This window comes from Bison bison, unplaced genomic scaffold, assembly GCF_000754665.1.
Source record: "Bison bison bison isolate TAMUID 2011002044 unplaced genomic scaffold, Bison_UMD1.0 scf7180017864035, whole genome shotgun sequence".
Classification (NCBI taxonomy): Eukaryota; Metazoa; Chordata; class Mammalia; order Artiodactyla; family Bovidae; genus Bison; species Bison bison.
Genome location: NW_011494607.1, coordinates 2,992,990 through 3,013,268, shown reverse-complemented (window position 1 = coordinate 3,013,268; position 20,279 = coordinate 2,992,990). Strand labels below are relative to the sequence as shown.

General features: G+C 36.9%; 1 protein-coding gene across 2 annotated transcripts in view; it reads right to left on the bottom strand.

Annotated features, from left to right (window-relative positions):
• Positions 1 to 20,279, bottom strand: part of PTPRK (protein tyrosine phosphatase, receptor type, K) — a 618,790-nt gene that overhangs the window by 256,337 nt on the left and 342,174 nt on the right. For both annotated transcript variants that reach the window (XM_010834647.1, XM_010834648.1), the window contains exon 6: positions 17,392 to 17,566. In XM_010834647.1, coding sequence (XP_010832949.1) covers positions 17,392 to 17,566 — 175 coding nt within the window. The remainder of the gene's footprint in view (positions 1 to 17,391; positions 17,567 to 20,279) is intronic.

The following is a 20,279-nucleotide window of genomic DNA, read 5'->3' as shown; positions in this document are numbered from 1 at the left end:
GCTATTTCCTGAAGTTTGCTCAAACTTATTTCCCTTGAGTTGATGATCCCATCCAACCATCTCATAATCTGTTAACCACTTCTCCTGCCCTCAATCTTCCCCAGCATAAAGGTCTTTTCCAGTGAGTCAGCGCTTCACATCAGGTGACAAAAGGACAGGAGCTTCAGCATCAGTCTTCCAATAACATTCAGGGTTGGTTTCCTTTAGAATGGACTGGTTGGATCTCCTTGCAGTCCAAGGGACTCTCAAGAGTCTTCTCCAACATCACAGTTCAAAAGCAAAAATTCTTTGGTGCTCAGCCATCTTTATGGTCCAACTCTCACATCTGTACATGACTACTGGGAAGATCATACATAGCTTTGACTATACGGACCTTTGTCAACAAAGTGATGTTGTTGTTTTTTAATACACTGTCTAGGTTTATCATAGTTTTTCCTCTAAGAAGCAAGTGTCTTTTAATTTCATGGCTGCAGTTACCATCTGCAGTGATTTTGGAGCCCAAGAAAATAAAGTCTGTCACTGCTTCTACCGTTTCCCCATCTATTTGCTAGGAAATAATGGGACTGGATGCCATGATCTTAGTTTTAAGTTGAGTTTTAAGTCAGCTTTGTCACTCTCCTCTTTTACTTTCATCAAGAGGCTCTTCTTCACTTTCTGCCATCAGGGTGTGTCATTGGCATTTCTGAGGCTTTTGATACTTCTCCCAGCAATCTTGATTCCTGCTTGAGTTTCACCCAGCCCAGCATTTTGCATTTTGTACTCTGTATATAAGTTAAATAAGACAATATACAGCTTTGACGTACTCCTTTCCCAATTTGGAGCCAGTCCACTGTTTCATGTCCGGTTCTAACTATTGCTTCTTGACCTGCATACAGGTTTCTCAGGATGCAGGTAAAGTGGTCTGGTATTTCCATGTCTTTAAGAGTTTTCCAGTTTGTTGTGATCTATACAGTCCAAAGTTTCAGCATAGTCAATGAAGCAGAGCTAGATGTTTACATTTCCCATAACATCTCTCTTTTGAAAGTCTCTACTGAAATGTTAAATAATTATTTAACATTATTCTGGAATCATGCCGATTTAAGTTCAATAATGTCAACATTATTTGAACTTCGATTGGACTGCCTCTGTTTGTTCACAGAAAAAACTCTGTGAGCCCATCTCATAGCATCTCTCTGGATTTCTACTCAGCAAACACAGAAATAGAGCTACCCTGCAAGTGAATAATTTGAAGAGAATGTGACTCATGATTTGACTTTCAATGTGAAGAGTTACTCGGAGCATGTCCCTACCTTGAATACAAAAATAGAGTAAGTGGAGGAGAAAACTTCCTCCAGAGCATATATTAAAACTTTTCTAAATCCTGCTTCAAGAAGCTGAAAATAAGACAATAATGGTAGTCTATAAAGAAAGAAGTTAAAAAAAAAGCCAGAGAGTCTTCAGATTTTCATCTGATTTTATCAAAGGTGACTAGATCAAACAAAAATCCACCTTGCTGAGTACCATCCAGGAAGCTGCCTAGAGTTTAATATTCTAGTGAAATTAAGGATAAGAGCTGATGGACTTTGTTTTATTACCAAGCACTATGCCCTCAAATAGAAGACAGGCTATTGAATTCTGAATAATGTACTTTTTTGATAATCAAGGAACTTTTGAAATCCAGAGAATCTTATCAGAGTCATAAAATATTTCCAAAATCTTCATAAAGCTACAGAGTCAATTCATAATTCTTGGTTTAAAATCCAAGAAGAATGTTCAGGAAAGAAGGGAGGAAGAATGCAGAAGGATTATCAGGATAGTTAGGTTTCTTAGCTTTTCACAGACCACAGATGTACAGGATTCTGCCTAGATTCTAAAAAAGCCATCCAAGACTTGCTGGAATCTAGGTTGAGTGAACATGTTGGCTTCTTGGACGATTATTGAAAGAAACTAGAAATGAGAAAGGAATTTTAGTATTATCACGCACAAAGAATAAGTATAATAATATGTTATAATTTAAAGACTAGATATCCATGCAGCTACTATAAAAACAGAATTATAAGACCCTAAAGATCATGTATCTTAGTTATTTTTATTAGCAAAAATTACAATGATCAGCCTATGTAACTGTTCAAAAATGTCAATCAAATCAATGAATTGGAGTTTTTAATGTTTATAATAAAATAATATTTGTTATTTAAAATGAATTGAAGAGATGTGAGAAAGAATATAAGTCTGATGATACTTGAAATAAGTTCTCTTTTATTTTATTATTTCAGAGAAATTCTCTCATAAGAATCAAAGAAACTACACACATTCATTAAGAAGATACACTTCTAACATTCCACAGAAAGAAACGTGCTGCTAATAACAAAAGATATTCATAAAAATACTGTCAATTATATCTTGCAATATTCCTAAATTGTTCAATCAAGGCATTGGTAACAACAGAACATTTTCAGTATCAAAAGATTATCAGTATCAGCTGCTTAAATCCATTGTAGATAAACAGTATAATACTGAATACTTCAAGTTATAGGCAAATAAAGCAAAAACAGAGAAAATTTAAAGTGTTAGAGAATTTTTTATACAATTGTGATAAACTTCTTATAATTATCTTATGAATAGTTTCATATAACATCACAGGCTCAAGATGATGAAAGGTCACTAACATAGGGCCAAACACATTTTTATGAGATAAATTCAATTATAATTGCTGTGACTATTCCAGCCACAATTTAGACATAGAATCCAATTATCCATTTCATTTTCATTTATACCTCATGGGCTAGATCATTTATCATGTTTCATGATAATGATCAGAAGACACATGGAAAGTGATTTCTGGAGGTAACAAATTACCTACCGTATTAGCATAGCTTATAAGATCCTGTCAACAACTACTATGCATAAATATGAGGTAATTAAATTTACAATGTGCAGGAGTGTTTGATATGCTGCTTGCTTCCTTCACAGCTGCCAAAAATCTAGGTTGCTAAATGCAGCAAAACCGTTTGGTTGCAAATCAGGAATCATTATGCCCCAGAACTCCAACAGGTAGCTGGTATGCTGTGGCTCCAGAGGCTGAGATGCATCTTTCATCATCTGGTATTATTACTTCTTACCACCAACCCATCAATCATTACTGTGCAGACAGCTTGAAACGATAGTCCTGGACCCTCACATTACTGCTCCTTGAACTCTGTCTCATCCATCTTTGGCATCATTCCTGATTCACAGCTAAGTACCCTCTCCCAGCTGCAAAACCAAGTGTGAACCTGTAATGCCTTTAACCTATAGTGCCTCTCTAATAGTAATTGATTTCCCTTTATTACAGAGCCACTGTTCAGAAAAGAAAACCCATGCTTGCTGATGCCGAAAGATGATTTTGAAAAGATCCAAGTTACGGAATTCCAGTAATTGCAGGAAAATACATTATTTTGTTTTCTGTTGCAAGTTAGCCTTCAGAATTGTATTAGTATTTCCACTTGAATATTTATTCATAATACTCAGAAACACAAACTTAGATATAGACAGAAAATAGATATGTCTGAGTGCAAAGTACATGAGCCAGAAAGAAATGATAGCCTATGATATGTCCATAAATACAATACTTTAATATGAAAACCAGTAATCAGAGTTCCAAATAAACTTTACAGTAAAAATCAGAACTTTAAGGTACTTGGTAGGTTAAAACTGCAAGATCTGTTTTCAAACTTGACCCAATGCAAATAAAAGGGATTAAAAGTTAGATGCAAGAATATCTGTGAAAACTGCCTTTTAAATTAAGTCTCTCACCAACACATTTTTTTCCTTCTTCACTGATTGCTAAGAGAACCTTCAAAAATGATACCAGCTACATAGTGGTTGGTGTACAATAAACTATCAGGACTAAAGGGTTTTAATTCCACTCTATCTGAATGCTGTTATAAAAGTTTAATAAATCAAAATGATCAAAATGTTCCCAGTGGCAGATTGGGATTCGGTTTCCAATTCAAATTCTCTTTAATATATGGCTCCTCTGACATCTTGCATTTCCACCATCCATGTTGAATCCCAAACAGCTCGCTTTTCATCATTGTGATGTATCAACCAGTCTGGTCATGGTAACTACTTTTTAACAACCCTGCACAATACAAAGAAATGTCAAACCTGGTGGGGGTTTTAACATAGAACAATTAATGGCAGGTGGGAACTCTTTATCCTTAAGTAAATATTTTTAAATGACCTGATGCAGTGAGTGTCATTCTTTGAGGACTGAGAAATGCTCTTGAACAGGAGCCTTAGAAAGAAAAACCGCCTTCCTTTCAATGCCTTAAAAAATTGATGTAAGAAAAAAACATATCTAGGAGCATTATTATCAGGGGCACTCAAATTCTGAAGAGCAGAAAAAGTGGAAAAGTCTTTGGAGAGCTTGCTTTATTTCTATGAAGCACAAAGTACAGGAAGATTTTCACTTAACAGATTTTCACTTAACTCAAACCCCAAAAAAGCAATCTACATAAAGCAGCAAGGAGAAAATATTTACACATGCTATATCTCACATGTGTTTATTTCGTATATGAATAATGTCAAGAGTAAAGAAAGACATTATATTTAACCATGTTAGGACTCTCTTTCCAAATTGCATACATCTACTTTTATCCTAAGTTTAGCAACATGAAAAATTCTAATAATATTGGCTAAGGATTCTGAAATGGAAGCTTCCAAGAGAATGTCTATACACTAGAATTTCTCTACACTAAGTGTCTATTTAATTTATCTTGTGTTGAATCTCTGTTAATAACCTTCAACTAGCTGAAGCCTTTCCTATATGCCCAAAAGATTTAAAACCTGTCTCTCCAGTGACCCAAGCAAGAATTTACAACTAAAATGAACACCTATGCTATCAAGTAAGTTCAACAAGCATTCCAAACTTTTGTCCATAATACTATATTTCACCTAGTATCCCAGGCTGACTATTCCATCTCTGGTCATTTCACAATATTCTTAACAGTATTTCCACCATAATCTCTCAACTTTGACTTGTCCTTTCCAACACAACCCTCCCTAAGGATGTCTTACCATCTCAAGTGTTTAAGATTTTTAGGGCCCCCTAAACTTACTCCCTGAAAACTCATTATTCTCCAAATCATCTCTCATCCTAGTTTTCTGAATCAGATATGAAGACATGAGTAACCTACTGTAAAACTCCCAAAAGTTCCCAGATCAAATGATATAATTATTCATATTCCTTAGTCAGGCTTTCAAATTGCTCCACAGTTAGGCCTCAAAGTACAATTTCAGGGTCACATCAGACTTCCCTGTGAAACACTGTGCCGTGGTCTATATGTAACAATAGCCCTCAAGAACATATCTTTTCCTATATCACACCCTCTGCTTAAAATGCCCATATTTATTTTCAACTGTCCAAATCCTATCCATCCATCACTGGTAAGATGGATGTCTGCCTCTTCCACAGCTCATTCCCCAACTGGTAGAGTCAAGAATGAGGCTGCCTCTTCTGTCCTACACCTTAAGACCATGCCATTCATATGGCACTTTACAATCTATGCTGTTTTTGTTTCTTGAACAATTACTTGATTATATCAGCTGGGTATTGGCCATGGTCCTGGCTATAGAAATAGAATAGTAAACAAGCAATGGGAAGAGTCCTTAACTTAGTTAATTGAGAGGTGGAGGCAGATGTTAGGAATGCAATAATGTATTTAAGAAATGTGAAGATGCACTGTGGACAGAAAATGCCTAGGCCCTAAGGTTGAAGAGAGCATGATCTAGTGAAAGCAAGTCAGTGCTGCTAGAGTTTGGTGAGTAAAGGAGAATCTGGACTGGGAAGGTGGGCAGAGCCAGATGACAATGGGTCTTGGAGACTGCGATGAGACATCTGGACTAATATTGCCTAACCAAGAAGCCATCAGAATCAGAAGAGCAGTCAGTCTGTCAGCTATTGTGTGAAGATGGACTCAGAGGAGGCAAGTACTGATGGAGGGAGACCAGTGAGCACTCTTTACAAAGCATAGTAAAACGCTCACAGATACAGAGAGCAACTAGTGATTACCCGAGAGCTCAGTTAGTAAAGAGTCTGCCTGCAATGCAGGAGACCCCAGTTCAATTCCTGGGTCAGGAAGATCCGCTGGAGAAGGGATAGGCTACCACTCCAGTATTCTTGGGCTCCCTTCTGGCTCAGCTGATAAAGAATCCGCCTGCATTGAGGGAGACCTGGGTTCAATCCCTGGATTGGGAAGATCCCTTGGAGAAGGGAAAGGCTACCCAACTCCAGTGTTCAGGCCTAGAGAATGCCATGGACTGTATGTATAGTCAGTGGGGTCACAAAGAGCAACTTTCACTTTCAGTGAATACCAGTCTGGAGATGGGAGGGGGAAGGGCAAGACAGGCATATGGGATTAAGAGATACAAACTATTATGTATAAAATAAGTAACAAAGCTATATTGTACTACACAGGTAAATAAAGCCATTATTTTGTAATAACTTTAAATGGAGTATAATCTATAAAAGTATTGAATCATTATGTTGTACACCTGTAACTAATATAATATTATAAATCAATTAAACCTCAATAAAAATAGTCTCAGCACATAGAAATTTTTTTCTTAATTTAAAAAAAGTAAAAAGTACAGTAAAAATACAATGGTAATAGGGATGAAAGCAATGGCACTGAAGGCAAAGAAAGTTCTGAGCACTCAAGGATATGTAATAAAATTCAGAAAATGAAAGAAACAGCCTATTAACATATGTATTTCTAGCTGCTATATTTCACCCAACAATGTGAGTATATTTCAGACCACTGTCTTGTACAAATATTTGTTCTGCACATACTAATAGTAGGTGTTACATAAAGATCTTTTGAAAACTTAGAGCTAAATAACTCTGGAGAAAAAATATTATAAAACAAAATCAATGAATTTTATTTTGTACTAGAAAATAACTATCATTTGACTTTTAAGTATTTGGGGAAAAAACTGAGAGAAACCTGAATAAGATAAGAATGTGAAAATATGCATTTATTTGAGGGGAAAAAAAGAAAATCCAGGTGGAGGAAATAACAACTATAATAGTATAATGGCAGGAGGATGCTTGCTGTGGATTAAGGAGGTGAGTGATAGAAAAGAAATTGTGAGTGGTACTCAGAGCATATTTCATTTAAATTCTTTGGACCAGAAAAGCACTGTGATTTTTCTTTTTCACTAATGTGAAGGAAATTCACTGGAGGGGGTAGCAGGTAAAATAAGAACAGTAATGGTTCCTTCCATATGCATAAGAAGACCATAGGAAATCCAAGTGGCAATTAGGAAAATGTAAATAACCATGTGGGTAAAATTTCTTCCTAACAGAGGTACAGGTAATTATTCATTTGTTGTTTCTTTGTTGTTTTAACACAAGGACAGATTCTGTGCATCACAACTAAATCTAATTCTGAATTGCACAACACTACAGAAAAGACAACAAAGTATGTTCTTAGTTGAGGGCTCAGAAGGCAGAAAACAAAGCAAAACAAAGTTACCTTCTAAATGATATCCTAAAGTTAAATACAACCCTGTCCTACAGCCCATGAGAGATAAGACCACCTCTGTAGGCCATAATTTCTCTAAAATGAACATCAGAGGTAAGTGAAAGCTGGATAAGGAGAGGTAGTAATGGATTTATGCACTGAGAAAAGCTGCTCATACTTTGCTACAATTATTTAATCTCTGTCTAGTCCTCAGCCTCCAAATCCTCATGTTCAACATGAAAATGTTATAATTTTTTTCTTTTTTATAAAAACTAGTTAACTATGAACTAAACACAATCCATGCAAAGGATTAAGAGAATATAAATGTTTATCTGTACTTATTTGTGTTGACCTTTGACTGTTTTTATTTCTTACTAGTTCAAATGTTTCTCAGAAAAGGAAATAACATGATTTATATGAACCCAAATGGAAAGTTCTTTCTACGGTAAAAATATGATAAACTTTGCTGAATAAGTTGGTTTTGACTGATTTACCTGATATTTACTTCCACTTAACATGGCATCAGTGGTTTCTGTTTCTGTGTATTTCCTAGTTTGTGCTTAGAAAGTCAGGTTCCTGATGCCATTTCACTAGTAAGCAGAATGTGGATTAGCTAGTTTTTAAAAAGATGTGAACATCTAACTTGAAAACAGTTTATGTTAACTGAAAAAAAAGCTTAACACTGAAACACCTGTCAATCATACACTGGTTGGGAAGTCTGCTATTACCGGCTCTAGAAGATTGAAGTGGTGGAAAAGTGGAAGAAATTCAAGATCTACAATTAATGGAGTCCAGTCCAACCACAACACTTACGCCACCATCAGCACACACATACCGCTGAAAACTATGAATTCTCTCTCTGCTTTGATGATTTACTCCAGTCTATCAGCTATAGAGCTTCAGTTTCACATTTGATAAGACTCTCATAGTACAAATTATATACCACATTATAGACCAAAAGAGTGCTTAATAAGTTTGCTAAATATCCATTGGTATATTTTCTACTTATTGGAGGATATTATTTTTCCCTCTATAAATTAAAGATCTGATCAAAATCAAAGTCAAAATTCTGTGCCCAAATATTCAAGAATTCAACAATCTCCTATACAATTAATTAAATTATAAATTGCTTGAGAGCTGAGATTATGTCTGAGGTTACTTTGTAATTTCCTGATGCCTATTATAACCAATTTAGTGAAAGTGAAGTGCCAGTGAAAGTCGCTCAATCATATCTGACTCTTTGCGACCCCATGGACTATATATACAGTCCGTGGAATTCTCTAGGCCAGAATACTGAAGTGGGTAGCTCCAGGGAGCTACCAGGGTTTGAACCCAGGTCTACCGCATTGCAGGCAGATTCTTTACCAGCTGAGCCACAAGAGAAGCCCAAGAATAGTAAAATGGGTAGCCTATCCTTTCTCCTGTGGATCTTCCTGACCCAGAAGTCGAACCGGGGTCTCTTACACTACAGGTGGATTCTTTACCAACTCAGCTATGAGGGAAGCCCCTTACCATTTTAAGTACTCAATAAAGGCTGTTAGTTGATTTTTCAATGAAGTTACAAATTGACTTCATTGCCTCCTTTTTGGTTTGGGCTAAGAGAAAGAAAAAGAATGAGCATGGAGGGGAATATAAATTACAAAATCTGGGAAGTTGACATAGATCCTTCAGAAGAAATATTTATCATGAACTCCAAGAAAATAGAATTGAGAGGCTCAGAAGAAAAGTGTAGACCTATCATCAGTGCTCTGAAATCAAATTCCCTAGGGTTCAACAGGGGGCTTCCCTGATGACTCAGATGGGAAAGAATCTGCCTGCAATGCAGGAGACCTGGGTTCAGTCCCTGGGTTGGGAAGATCCTCTGGAGAAGGGCATGGCAACCCATTCCAGTATTCTTGCCTAGAGAATCCCCATGGACAGAGGAGCTTGGTGGGCTACAGTCCATGGGTCTGCAAAGAGTCGGACATGACTGAGCAACTAAGGACACTGAGTTCAACAGAAGGAATTATTTGGCATGCAGATCATTCTGTGTCCTCTTTGATCCTTCTTAAATTCGTAAGTAGAAAGCTCCAACAAAAGCAAAGTCCTCAAAGACGCATTCCAAAAAAACCATGATCAGTGCCTCAACTGCTAAACATTACATGAGATTCACCTATGCAAATACACTCAGAAATTCTTCCAGAAAGAACTCTGACTGCATTTTCATTTTTAAAACAAACAAGAAAATAAATAGCATGAAAATCACTGCTCTAGTGAGACAAGTGCTGTACTCTATCACTTTCATCAAAGAGCATAAGGGAACACAAAACAGGAGAAAATTAATAGGAAAAATTATTTGGAATAATGGAGCACAATAGTGGATAGAACAGTGTTTCAGTAATAAAATAAAGGACATCCAGTATCTTTTTGCTCATTTAGAGTTTAAAAATGTACCAGACATCTTGTACATTGAATGGAATCACCTGAATTACAAGCAGCTCCTATGGATGAGAGGAGACTCCAAATGTTCCTTTTACCATACTCAAGGGTACCAGTATAGCATTTCTACATATGCCACATTTGTGGTCTCCTCCAAATTTGACACATTTGGTATCCCTTGACTGACTGCAGGCATTTTCCTAACGTAGGGGCAGTTGGGGGAAATTTGTATGTGGTTTATACTTATGTTCTTATACTTCAGATTTTGTAAAACAAATGCTTAAATTGAATTCTCCAAGATAACTCTAAATTTGCCATCAAGATGATCAGTTTTTACAAGAGAAGCAAAGAAAAGGGATTTTTAAGTCACTGTTAGAAAAAGAATCTATACATGAATTCAAGAATCAGCTTGAATGAAAACCAGCTGTGCTATGAAAACTAGCTAACAATCAATAGTGTGTGGTATTAAAGAGAATGCTAAAGGATGCAAGCTAGAAATTTCATGGCTTTTCAACCACCAGCTAACAAGAGTATTAGAATGTGTGTTTTGCACTTCTCAAGTGCCCTTGTTTCTATTATAAAAACACTAAAATGAGAGTCAGATATGATTTTTAACTGATATATACAAAAGACTACAACAAGTTAGTTAAATCAAGACTGTTTTTCAAGTGAGAAAAAATTCATTCTAAACAAAAAGTCACCCTCCTAGTTCATATAAAACTGGTTCATATACAACAAAAAACAAAGAGCCATCATCTTTTCCTCTATCCCAGTAATCTTCCCTCCATTAATCCCAGGTAAGGGAGGGATGTAGTTCATCATTCATTCCTTATATCTTTAAGAGTCAGCCCCACTGCTCTGACTTCAGCTACATTTTATTTATGAATTTTTAGAATAGTATCAGTTGTATTTATGTAAAAAATATGCCAAATGCTGTAGCAAACAAAGACGGACTGCTGCTGCTGCTGCTAAGTCACTTACGTCGTGTCTGACATTGTGCGACCCCATAGACGGCAGCCCACCAGGCTCCCCCGTCCCTGGGATTCTCCAGGCAAGAACACTGGAGTGGGTTGCCATTTCCTTCTCCAATGCGTGAAAGTGAAAAGTGAAAGTGAAGTCGCTCAGTCTTGTCCAACTCTTAACAACGGACTAGACAGACTCTAATGGAATATAAACTACATATGATTACAATAAGGGTAGAATCTGAAAGGTTCAAATGCAAACTTAGTGTTAGTTGGGACAGCTTTCCTTCACAGGTATAGTGGGTAAGTTGTACAATAACTACAAGCAACTCCATTAACAGTGCGTCATTCCCCACAAAGTCCCACTTTGTACTGTTACCTGACTTATTATGATAACGCCCTTCTCCTACATTACCAAGTTCCAAACTCTGCATGTCCTTCAAGGTAAAGTTGTACCTTTTGTGAAAAACATCCTCAGTTCCTCTTTTATGTGAGTAGACTCCCTCTGAATAACAATGATATGCTCTGTAGTCCCACTTACAAAAGTCCTCCACTGGCCATTCCAGTTGTCTCTCCATATGCAGTCATGCAATTTTTGATACATGTGAGAGGTGGTAACCTTTCTATCCTCATGTGGATGAGACCAAAGAAGTGTATAGCCATATGGCTATCCTGTGACCATTAAGGGACCTTGACTTAGTCAAAACTATGAACTTTAGAAGGAAGAACTGGAAAGAACATGGATCTTTCATGACTAAATGAACCAACCCTGAAGCCTATCTCTGCACCTTTCAGTTATAAAAGCCAGCAAATACACTTACCCTTAATTTGTATTGTCCTGCAAAGGCAAATACCAACAACAATCCAAAGTCCTTATGATTCTAACACTGAAATTTGCTTTACAGGGCCACCTCCACTGGTACATGTGTTGACATTCACTTCATTTTACAGCTAGAGGTCAGTGGTAGTCATTAGGAATAGATAACAAAATTAATTGAATATGTATGTTCAGAGAATTTTGATAATGGCTATTATACACCACTGAAATGTTGTCTGCTACTACCGCTAAGTCACGTCAGTCGTGTCCGACTCTGTGCGACCCCATAGATGGCAGCCCACCAGGCTCCCGTCCCTGGGATTCCCCAGGCAACAATACTGGAGTGGGTTGCCATTTCCTTCTCCAATGCATGAAAGTGAAAAGTGAAAGTGAAGTCGCTCAGTCGAGTCCGACTCTTCGTGACCCCATGGACTGTAGCCTACCAGGCTCCTCCATCCATGGGATTTCCCAGGCAAGAGTAATGGAGTGGGGTGCCATTGCCTTCTGAAATGTTGTCTAAGCAACAACAAAGACAAAGAAAAGACTATGCCTTTCACATTAAAGAACTTCAGAAATGTAATTAAGAGTTTCACAGAAGGAATAATACAAAAGCATAGTTAACAAATGGGAATAGAAATTGAGTGTCAGTTGTAGCAATTAGAATTTTATAAAAGTTTATTGTGGGTCGGTTGGCTAGAAATTTAGTTGCAACTTTGATTCAGCCAGGTGGAAAAGAAAGGAGATCAAGAATGAGAATCTACTTTATGTCTAAGGAGGCCTTACAAATAGCTGAGAAAGGAAGAGAAGCTAAAGGCAAGGATAAAAGGAAAGATATACCCATTTGATGGAGAAGGCAATGGCACCCCTCTCCAGGACTCTTGCCTGGAAAATCCCATGGATGGAGGAGCCCAGTAGGGTGCAGTCCATGGGGTCAGTAAGAGTCGGACACGACTGAGTGATTTCACTTTCACTTTCCACTTTCACTTTTCACTTTCATGGATTGGAGAAGGAAATGGCAACCCACTCCAGTGTTCTTGCCTGGAGAATCCCAGGGATGGGGGAGCCTGGTGGGCCGCTGTCTATGGGGTCGCACAGAGTCGGACACGACTGAAGCAACTTAGTAGCAGCAGCAGCAGTACATTGTCACCCTGCATATTTAACTTATATGCAGAACACATTATGTGAAATGCCAGGCTGGATGCAGCACAAACTGGAATCAACATGCTGGGAAAAATATCAATAACCTCAGATATGCAGATGACACCACCCTTATGGCAAAAGGCAAAGAAGAACTAAAGAGCCTCTTAATGAAAGTGAAAGAGGAGAGTGAAAAACTTGACTTAAAACTCAACATTCAGAAAACTAAGATCATGGCATCGGGTCCCATCACTTCATAGCAAATAGATGGGGAAACAATGGAAACAGTGAGAGATTTTTATTTTGGGGGGCTCCAAAATCACTGCAGATGGTGACTGCAGCCATGATATTAGAAGATGCTTGCTCCTTGTAAGAAAAGCTATGACCAACCTAGACAGCATATTAAAAAGCAGAGACATTACTTTGCCAACAAAGGTCTGTCTAGTCAAAGCTATGGTTTTTCCAGTAGTCATGTAGGGATGTGAGAGTTGGACTATAAAGAAAGCTGAGTGCCGAAGAATTGATGTTTTTGAACTGTGGTGTTGGAGAAGACTCTTGAGAGTCCCTTGGACTGCAAGGAGATCCAACCAGTCCATCCTAAATCAGTCCTGAATATTCACTGGAAGGACTGATGCTAAAGCTGAAACTCAAATACTTTGGCCACCTGATGTGAAGAGCCGACTCATTAGAAAAGACCCTTATGCTGGGAAAGATTGAAGGCAGAAGGAGAAGGGGACGACAGAGGATAAAATGGTTTGATGGCATCACCGACTCAATGGACATGAGTTTGAGTAAGCTCTGGGAATTGCTTATGGACAGAGAGGACTGGCATGCTGCAGTCCACGGGGTCGCAAAGAGTTGGACACGACTGAGCAACCAAACTGAACTGAACTGAGCATTCCATTGTGTATATGTACCACATGGCAGAAACCAACACAGTATTGTAAAGCAATTATCTTTCAATTAAAATTTTTTTAAAAGAATGAGAATCTATAATATAACAGACTACAGGTGGTGCTTTTCATCTGAAGTTTATAAACATTTCAATGTGTATCTCACATTTTTTATACTTCTATCTTGTAGAAACACTGAGCAAAACATCTGCTCTTCATTTCATCTCTGTAAAAACTTCTTTGTCAATAAAGATTGGCTTCCACAAACCGAAAATGTTATCATTACTCAAAATGATCTGGAAGCAAAGCTAAAATCATGATAAAGTATATTTCAGCATTTTTTTTCTTCCTCTGGCTGTGGCAACACAGAGATCAATACTCTTCAACATGAGAATTCTGCAGGGAAATTTTCATTTGTAACAAACAGCACCCAAAAAGCCTTAAGCATGCCCTGTCACTTTCAGTTTAGGAGAAAATGCACTAATAAACTCTTACCCTTGGGTCATCTTTGACAACAGGCAATACTATGCCAGATCTTATTAAAGACTATTCATATCACTGCCCCCAAAATTTCCTTTAAAATTACCATCTTTTGTATCCATGTAACAGGATGTCAGCTTTGAAAGTGCCAATGAGAGACAAGACTTGTCACCATAGTTAATTCTCAGCACTATTTCAACACCAGGAGAGCTGACCCCAAAGGGTGTATTTTGTGGGTACCAATATTTATTTGGTGCTTACTGAACAAACAAGAGAATGTATTGTTTCATATTAGTTTTCAAATCAAACTGCAAGCAAAGTATCACCTGTAAGTGTTAAATATACATCAAAGTAAAATACATGAAAAAGAAAAAGAACAGTGCCAAAACTATCAAACTATATTTCTAAAATGTAAACAGATTCTGGATAGTACATTCACAGCACCATCATGTCTTTACCCAACAAGTACAATATAAAGTGTAAAACCAAATATAGGTTAAATGGCAGGAACGTCATAAAAAAACAAAAAGGAAAAAAGGGGAAAGAAAAATAGCTAAGATTTTCTATGAAATTCAGAGTTTCCTTTTATAAATGTTATTGAAATAATTAGTTACTTCTCAAGTAGCACTCCTGGAATAGCCATAATATAGATTCTCTAAGCAAAGAAAAGCAAGCTCTGATAAAATCTACTTTTCAATTCAGATAAACAAGGAAGATCTAATAATCCAAAATAAATCTCTTTTAAAATAAACAGGCACTACATGGCTATCTGAAAGAAGGAAATTTACATTTAAAGGGAGCAACTAGCTAAGGCTTCAACTCTGCCTTTTATAACTGTTGAATACATCAGGGGCTACTTCTTCAAAAATTTTTATATCTATAGATCTATATTTATGCCTCTCTCTTTATATATATATGGGTCTGGATGATCCTTTTATATATATGGGTCAGGATGATACCCTGGAATAGGAAATTGTACCCAACTCCAGTATTCTTGCCTGGAAAATTTCATGGGCAGAGGATCCTGGAGGGCTACAGTCCCTGGGGCCACAAAGACTCAGACACAACTGAGCAACTGAGCACACACACACACACACACACACACACACACATATATAAAACGGTAGGTTAGTCAAAAGCACTCTAGTTGCATTATTAAAAGCTACTGTCTCCTTCAGCGGCTGCACATCATGAATGCACATACAGCCCCGTGGAGAAACAGCGAGCATGATGACTCAAGAGCACACCCACCTTCTTGTATCCATAGCATATTAATTACTCTGAAGATTACCCAAGGACACCTTCAGGCTTTTCAAAGATACCGTCAGGCTCAGGTGAGAAAGATGTAGGCAAAGGGCTCACCAAAGATAAATATACAAACATATATGAATATATGTTAACTTGTTTACCTAAACACTGGAGTTAAATATTACCATATTTTCTTGTTAGTCAATGAACTGGGGCTGTGATTTCATGAACTAAAGCATGTGCTATATAAGGTGACTCTGGAGCTATAAGCAAAGTTTTATTTATAATAGAGTTCTATTCAATTTACAAAGATAAACTTCTCTTTTTTAATGAGCCACAGAATCTCTCAAGACAAAAGCATTATAAGCAGCTAATAGCATTATTTAATAATGTTAATGTGAGATAAAGCTTTGGTGGAAAAGAATGAGCCCAGCTCCAGGAGTTAAGAAACATGGAATTAAATTCTGGCTCAGCCAGTTATTAGATCTTTGTGGCCTTGGGCAATTATCAAATAGTCTGAATTTCAATTTTCTTCTGAAAGTACTAAAGGTTAAAGTATTAAAATCAAGTAAATCTAACAATGAAATAATACATGTAAAAGACATTTGATGTTAAGCATTATAAAATGTATTAACTTGAATGTGGATTATCTCATTTTCTCCTTCTAGCCTCTAAGCATTGACACTTGCCTTGCTCTCTGCTTGCTGATCCTTCTTTTTCTTACCCCTGCCCCTCAAAACTACAACCTTCATCTGAGCAACTTTTTCTCACCTTTCAGATTCTATCTCAAAGAAAGTCAATGACAAAGGCCTTCCCTGACACCTCTGACAAATCTCAGTCCAGATGAAATGTTTTTGTTAAAATCTGCCAAACTTCTTCTTGAAGAGACTTATATGGTTTATAATTATTTTCATTTGTTATTATAAACAACTAATACATGATAGTCTATTCATCAAAAGTTGCTTTTCCTCTAAATTTTCACATAGCTGATGTCCTCATTTTTGAAGGATTCAGCTCAGTTGTCATGTTCACAAAGAGGCCTTCCAGATCATCTTAATTAAGCCATCAATCCCCCTCATTTTGTGTATTTATTTTTATTCATAACACATCCCTTGATGCGATACTACAATTTTATATATGATGCACCTATTATACCTCAGTGTTAAGCTACATAGGGAAAAGAAAGTGAAGTTGCTCAGTCATGTCCAACTCTTTGCGACCTCATGGACTATATAGCCTGCCAGGCTCCTCCATCCATGGGATTTTTCCAGGCAAGAATACTGGAGTTGGTTGCCATTTCCTTCTCCAGGGGATCTACCTGACCCAGGGATCAAACCTGGGTCTCCTGCACTGCAGGCAGACTCTTTACCATCTGAGCCACCAGGGAAGCCCTACATACACAGGGGAGGGTCTTTGTATTTTACTAACCATTGTATCTCCACAACCTAGAAGAGAGAATTATATAGGGACTCAGTCAATTTTCAGTGAATGTAATATACATTGTACTTGTACTTCTACAAGTATAAGTACTATGCTTATACTTACTTATACTATACTTATACTTATACTTGTACTTGTACATGCACTTGTACTTGTTTTTCCAGTATCCACTAAAGAAAAGTACCGATGTATCATAATCCCTCACCAATTCCTCTGGTAGCTTTAAATTGATGGCAAAATAAAGTATTTTATGTATGTTTAGCCCTGTTCGAGTATTAAATAGATTCCTTTTGATAAAAATCACTTACTGAAACCTTATCAGACACACCATATAACAACAATCTTAATTTGACCTTAAGATATTTTCGGAACTTTTATAATGATATGGTTTTTGCAGTAATTTGAGATAAAGAGCACTAGATTTAAAAATCAATCCAAATATCTACCAAAGTCGCTTTTGTTCTAATGAAGCCATGCAATTTCATGAAGTGAAAGCAATTTTACTTTACCTCTTACAATAAGTTGAGCAAAATTGGACACACCAGAACCTCGTTCTGACTGAGTTACACAGCGATACAAATCCTGATCAGTTTTTGTCACTTCTTGCAATCTAAAGGAAGCAGCAAATCTTCTGTGATTGATGTTCTTAGTCTGAGCCACAGGTATATCTTCACCATTTCGTCTCTGTAAACAAAAACCAATCTTTTATAAAACAGGGTTTTAACATTTCCAGAAATTTAAAGCATCCTGGCAAACAACATCTGTGATAACTTATTATTTGTTAAAATTAGGAGGAAAATATTCGTGTAGCCCCACAAATTTTCACTATTGTCTTTCAATCAGAAAAAGGATGTAAGTTAATATTGGTTTCCCTTCAGGGGTGTAGTGCTAAACTATAATAGTAATCTCAGTTTTCCATAAAATTTCTATTAGCCCAGAGTATATGAATTAGCAGGACAGATAATGGCTTCTTGGCAAATAATTCACTGCCATCTCCTTTCTCCCAGGTTTTATATATGTAAAGTCTTCTTTTAGCCCTTATACTGCACTGCATGTGCTTATTAGATTTGTCCCTTTCAGGAGACTGAGACCATGGTCAATGCATCTCAGTATTCTAAATGCATAGCATGCGATCATGACAGGATGACTATAAAATACCAATGAATAATTTACAGTCAAGCCAAAATGTGTACTCTTTGCAAACTTTTATCTCTTTGGCATTAATGACAGCCAATTTATACCATTTAAAAGAAGTAATCAAAGGAACCTAAAAGTTAAAAGCATATCTGTCAACTTTCAAAATGAACTATTGGAAAATGTATTTATAATATCAGGATGCCTCACACAAGACCATAAAGAATGTGGTTGACAAATTCAACTACAATAAAATTGCTAACTTCTATATATTGAAAGATATCATATATAAAGTGAAAAAAGCAAGCCACAAACCATGATAAGATTATTTGTCATGAAAAAAGCCATCAAAGATAAATAGTCAGGTTATATAAAATTCTTCTACAGTTCAATAAGGAAAAACACAAATAATCCTGTCAACAAATGGAGAGGCTATAAAGAGAGAAAATGTGTATGTATAATAACCATGAAAAGAGATCCTCAGCCCAAATTTAAAAATTCTTTATATCAAAGATAGCACAAAGGGCAAAGGAGAGCCACAACTATGAAAGATAAATGGCCATGATCCTCATTCTCACGTCTGGTACGTAAAATGCTAAGTATTCCTGGTATCCTTTTACATTATTTGATGTATCATCTCATCAAATAGTGTAAAACAGACTAGTAAAATTACCTATGGAAGTGTAAATGGTTACAGTCATGTTAGACAATTATTTGCTACTATCTAGTAAAGCTGAAGATGCATAAAACATAGAACCCAATAGTTCCATTTCTACATTTGGATCACCCTTTCATGTGTGATCACACATATGTACAAGAATGCTCAACTCAGAATCATTTCTAATAGTTAAGTATGGGAAAGATCCCATAAAATATACCTGAGTAGTGGATAAATGAACTGAGATTTATCCAATCAGTAAAATTCAACATGGCAGTTAAACTAAGCAAAGTAAAACCTGTACAGTCCTGGTAAATGCACAACATCTCCTATATTCCTCTGAAATATGTTTAAATCTTAGGGAAAAAGTTGTTTAGAAAAATTAGGACAAAAAAGCAAAGTGTCAGTTTCTATTAAATTAGAGTGTTGGGCATATTAGTGGTTAATTTTTGCTTTTTTTATAAATTTTTTTGAATGTTTGAAATACTTTGCATTTTTAAACTAGTAAATAATAAAGGAATTAATTACTTTAATAAGTTTTAAAATGTTAAAATCTACTGTATCTTTAACACCCTTCTCTATATCTGAAATGATATGTACATGCATATTATCTTGTATATATGCATGTGTCTATATACTTATATATTAGATCAGATCAGTCGCTCAGTTGTGTCCGACTCTTTGCAACCCCATGAATCACAGCATGCCAGGCCTCCCTGTCCATCTCCAACTCCCGGAGTTCACTCAGACTCACGTCCATCAAGTCAGTGATGCCATCCAGCCATCTCATCCTCTGTCGTCCCCTTCTCCTCCTGCCCCCAATCCCTCCAAGCATCAGAGTCTTTTCCAACGAGTCAACTCTTCCCATGAGGTGGCCAAAGTAATGGAGTTTCAGCTTTAGTATCATTCCTTCCAAAGAAATCCCAGGGCTGATCTCCTTCAGAATGGACTGGTTGGATCTCCTTGCAGTCCAAGGGACTCTCAAGACTCTTCTCCAACACCACAGTTCAAAAGCATCAACTCTTCCACCTTCAGCCATCTTCACAGTCCAACTCTCACATCCATACACGACCACTGGAAAAACCATAGCCTTGACTAGACAGACCTTTGTTGGCAAAGTAATGTCTCTGCTTTTGAATATGCTATCTAGGTTGGTCATGACTTTCCTTCCAAGGAGTAAGCGTCCTTTAATTTCATGGCTGCAATCACCATCTGCAGTGATTTTGGAGCCCAGAAAAATAAAGTCTGACACTGTTTCCACTGTTTCCCCATCTATTTCCCATGAAGTGATGGGACCAGATACCATGATCTTCATTTTCTGAATGTTGAGCTTTAAGCCAACTTTTTCACTCTCCTCTTTCACTTTCATCAAGAGGCTTTTGAGTTCCTCTTCACTTTCTGCCATAAGGGTGGTGTCGTCTGCATATCTGAGGTTATTGATATTTCTCCCAGCAATCTTGATTCCAGCTTGTGCTTCTTCCAGTCCAGTGTTTCTCATGATGTACTCTGCATATAAGTTAAATAAACAGGGTGACAATATACAGCCTTGACGTACTCCTTTTCCTATTTGGAACCAGTCTGTTGTTCCATGTCCAATTCTAACTG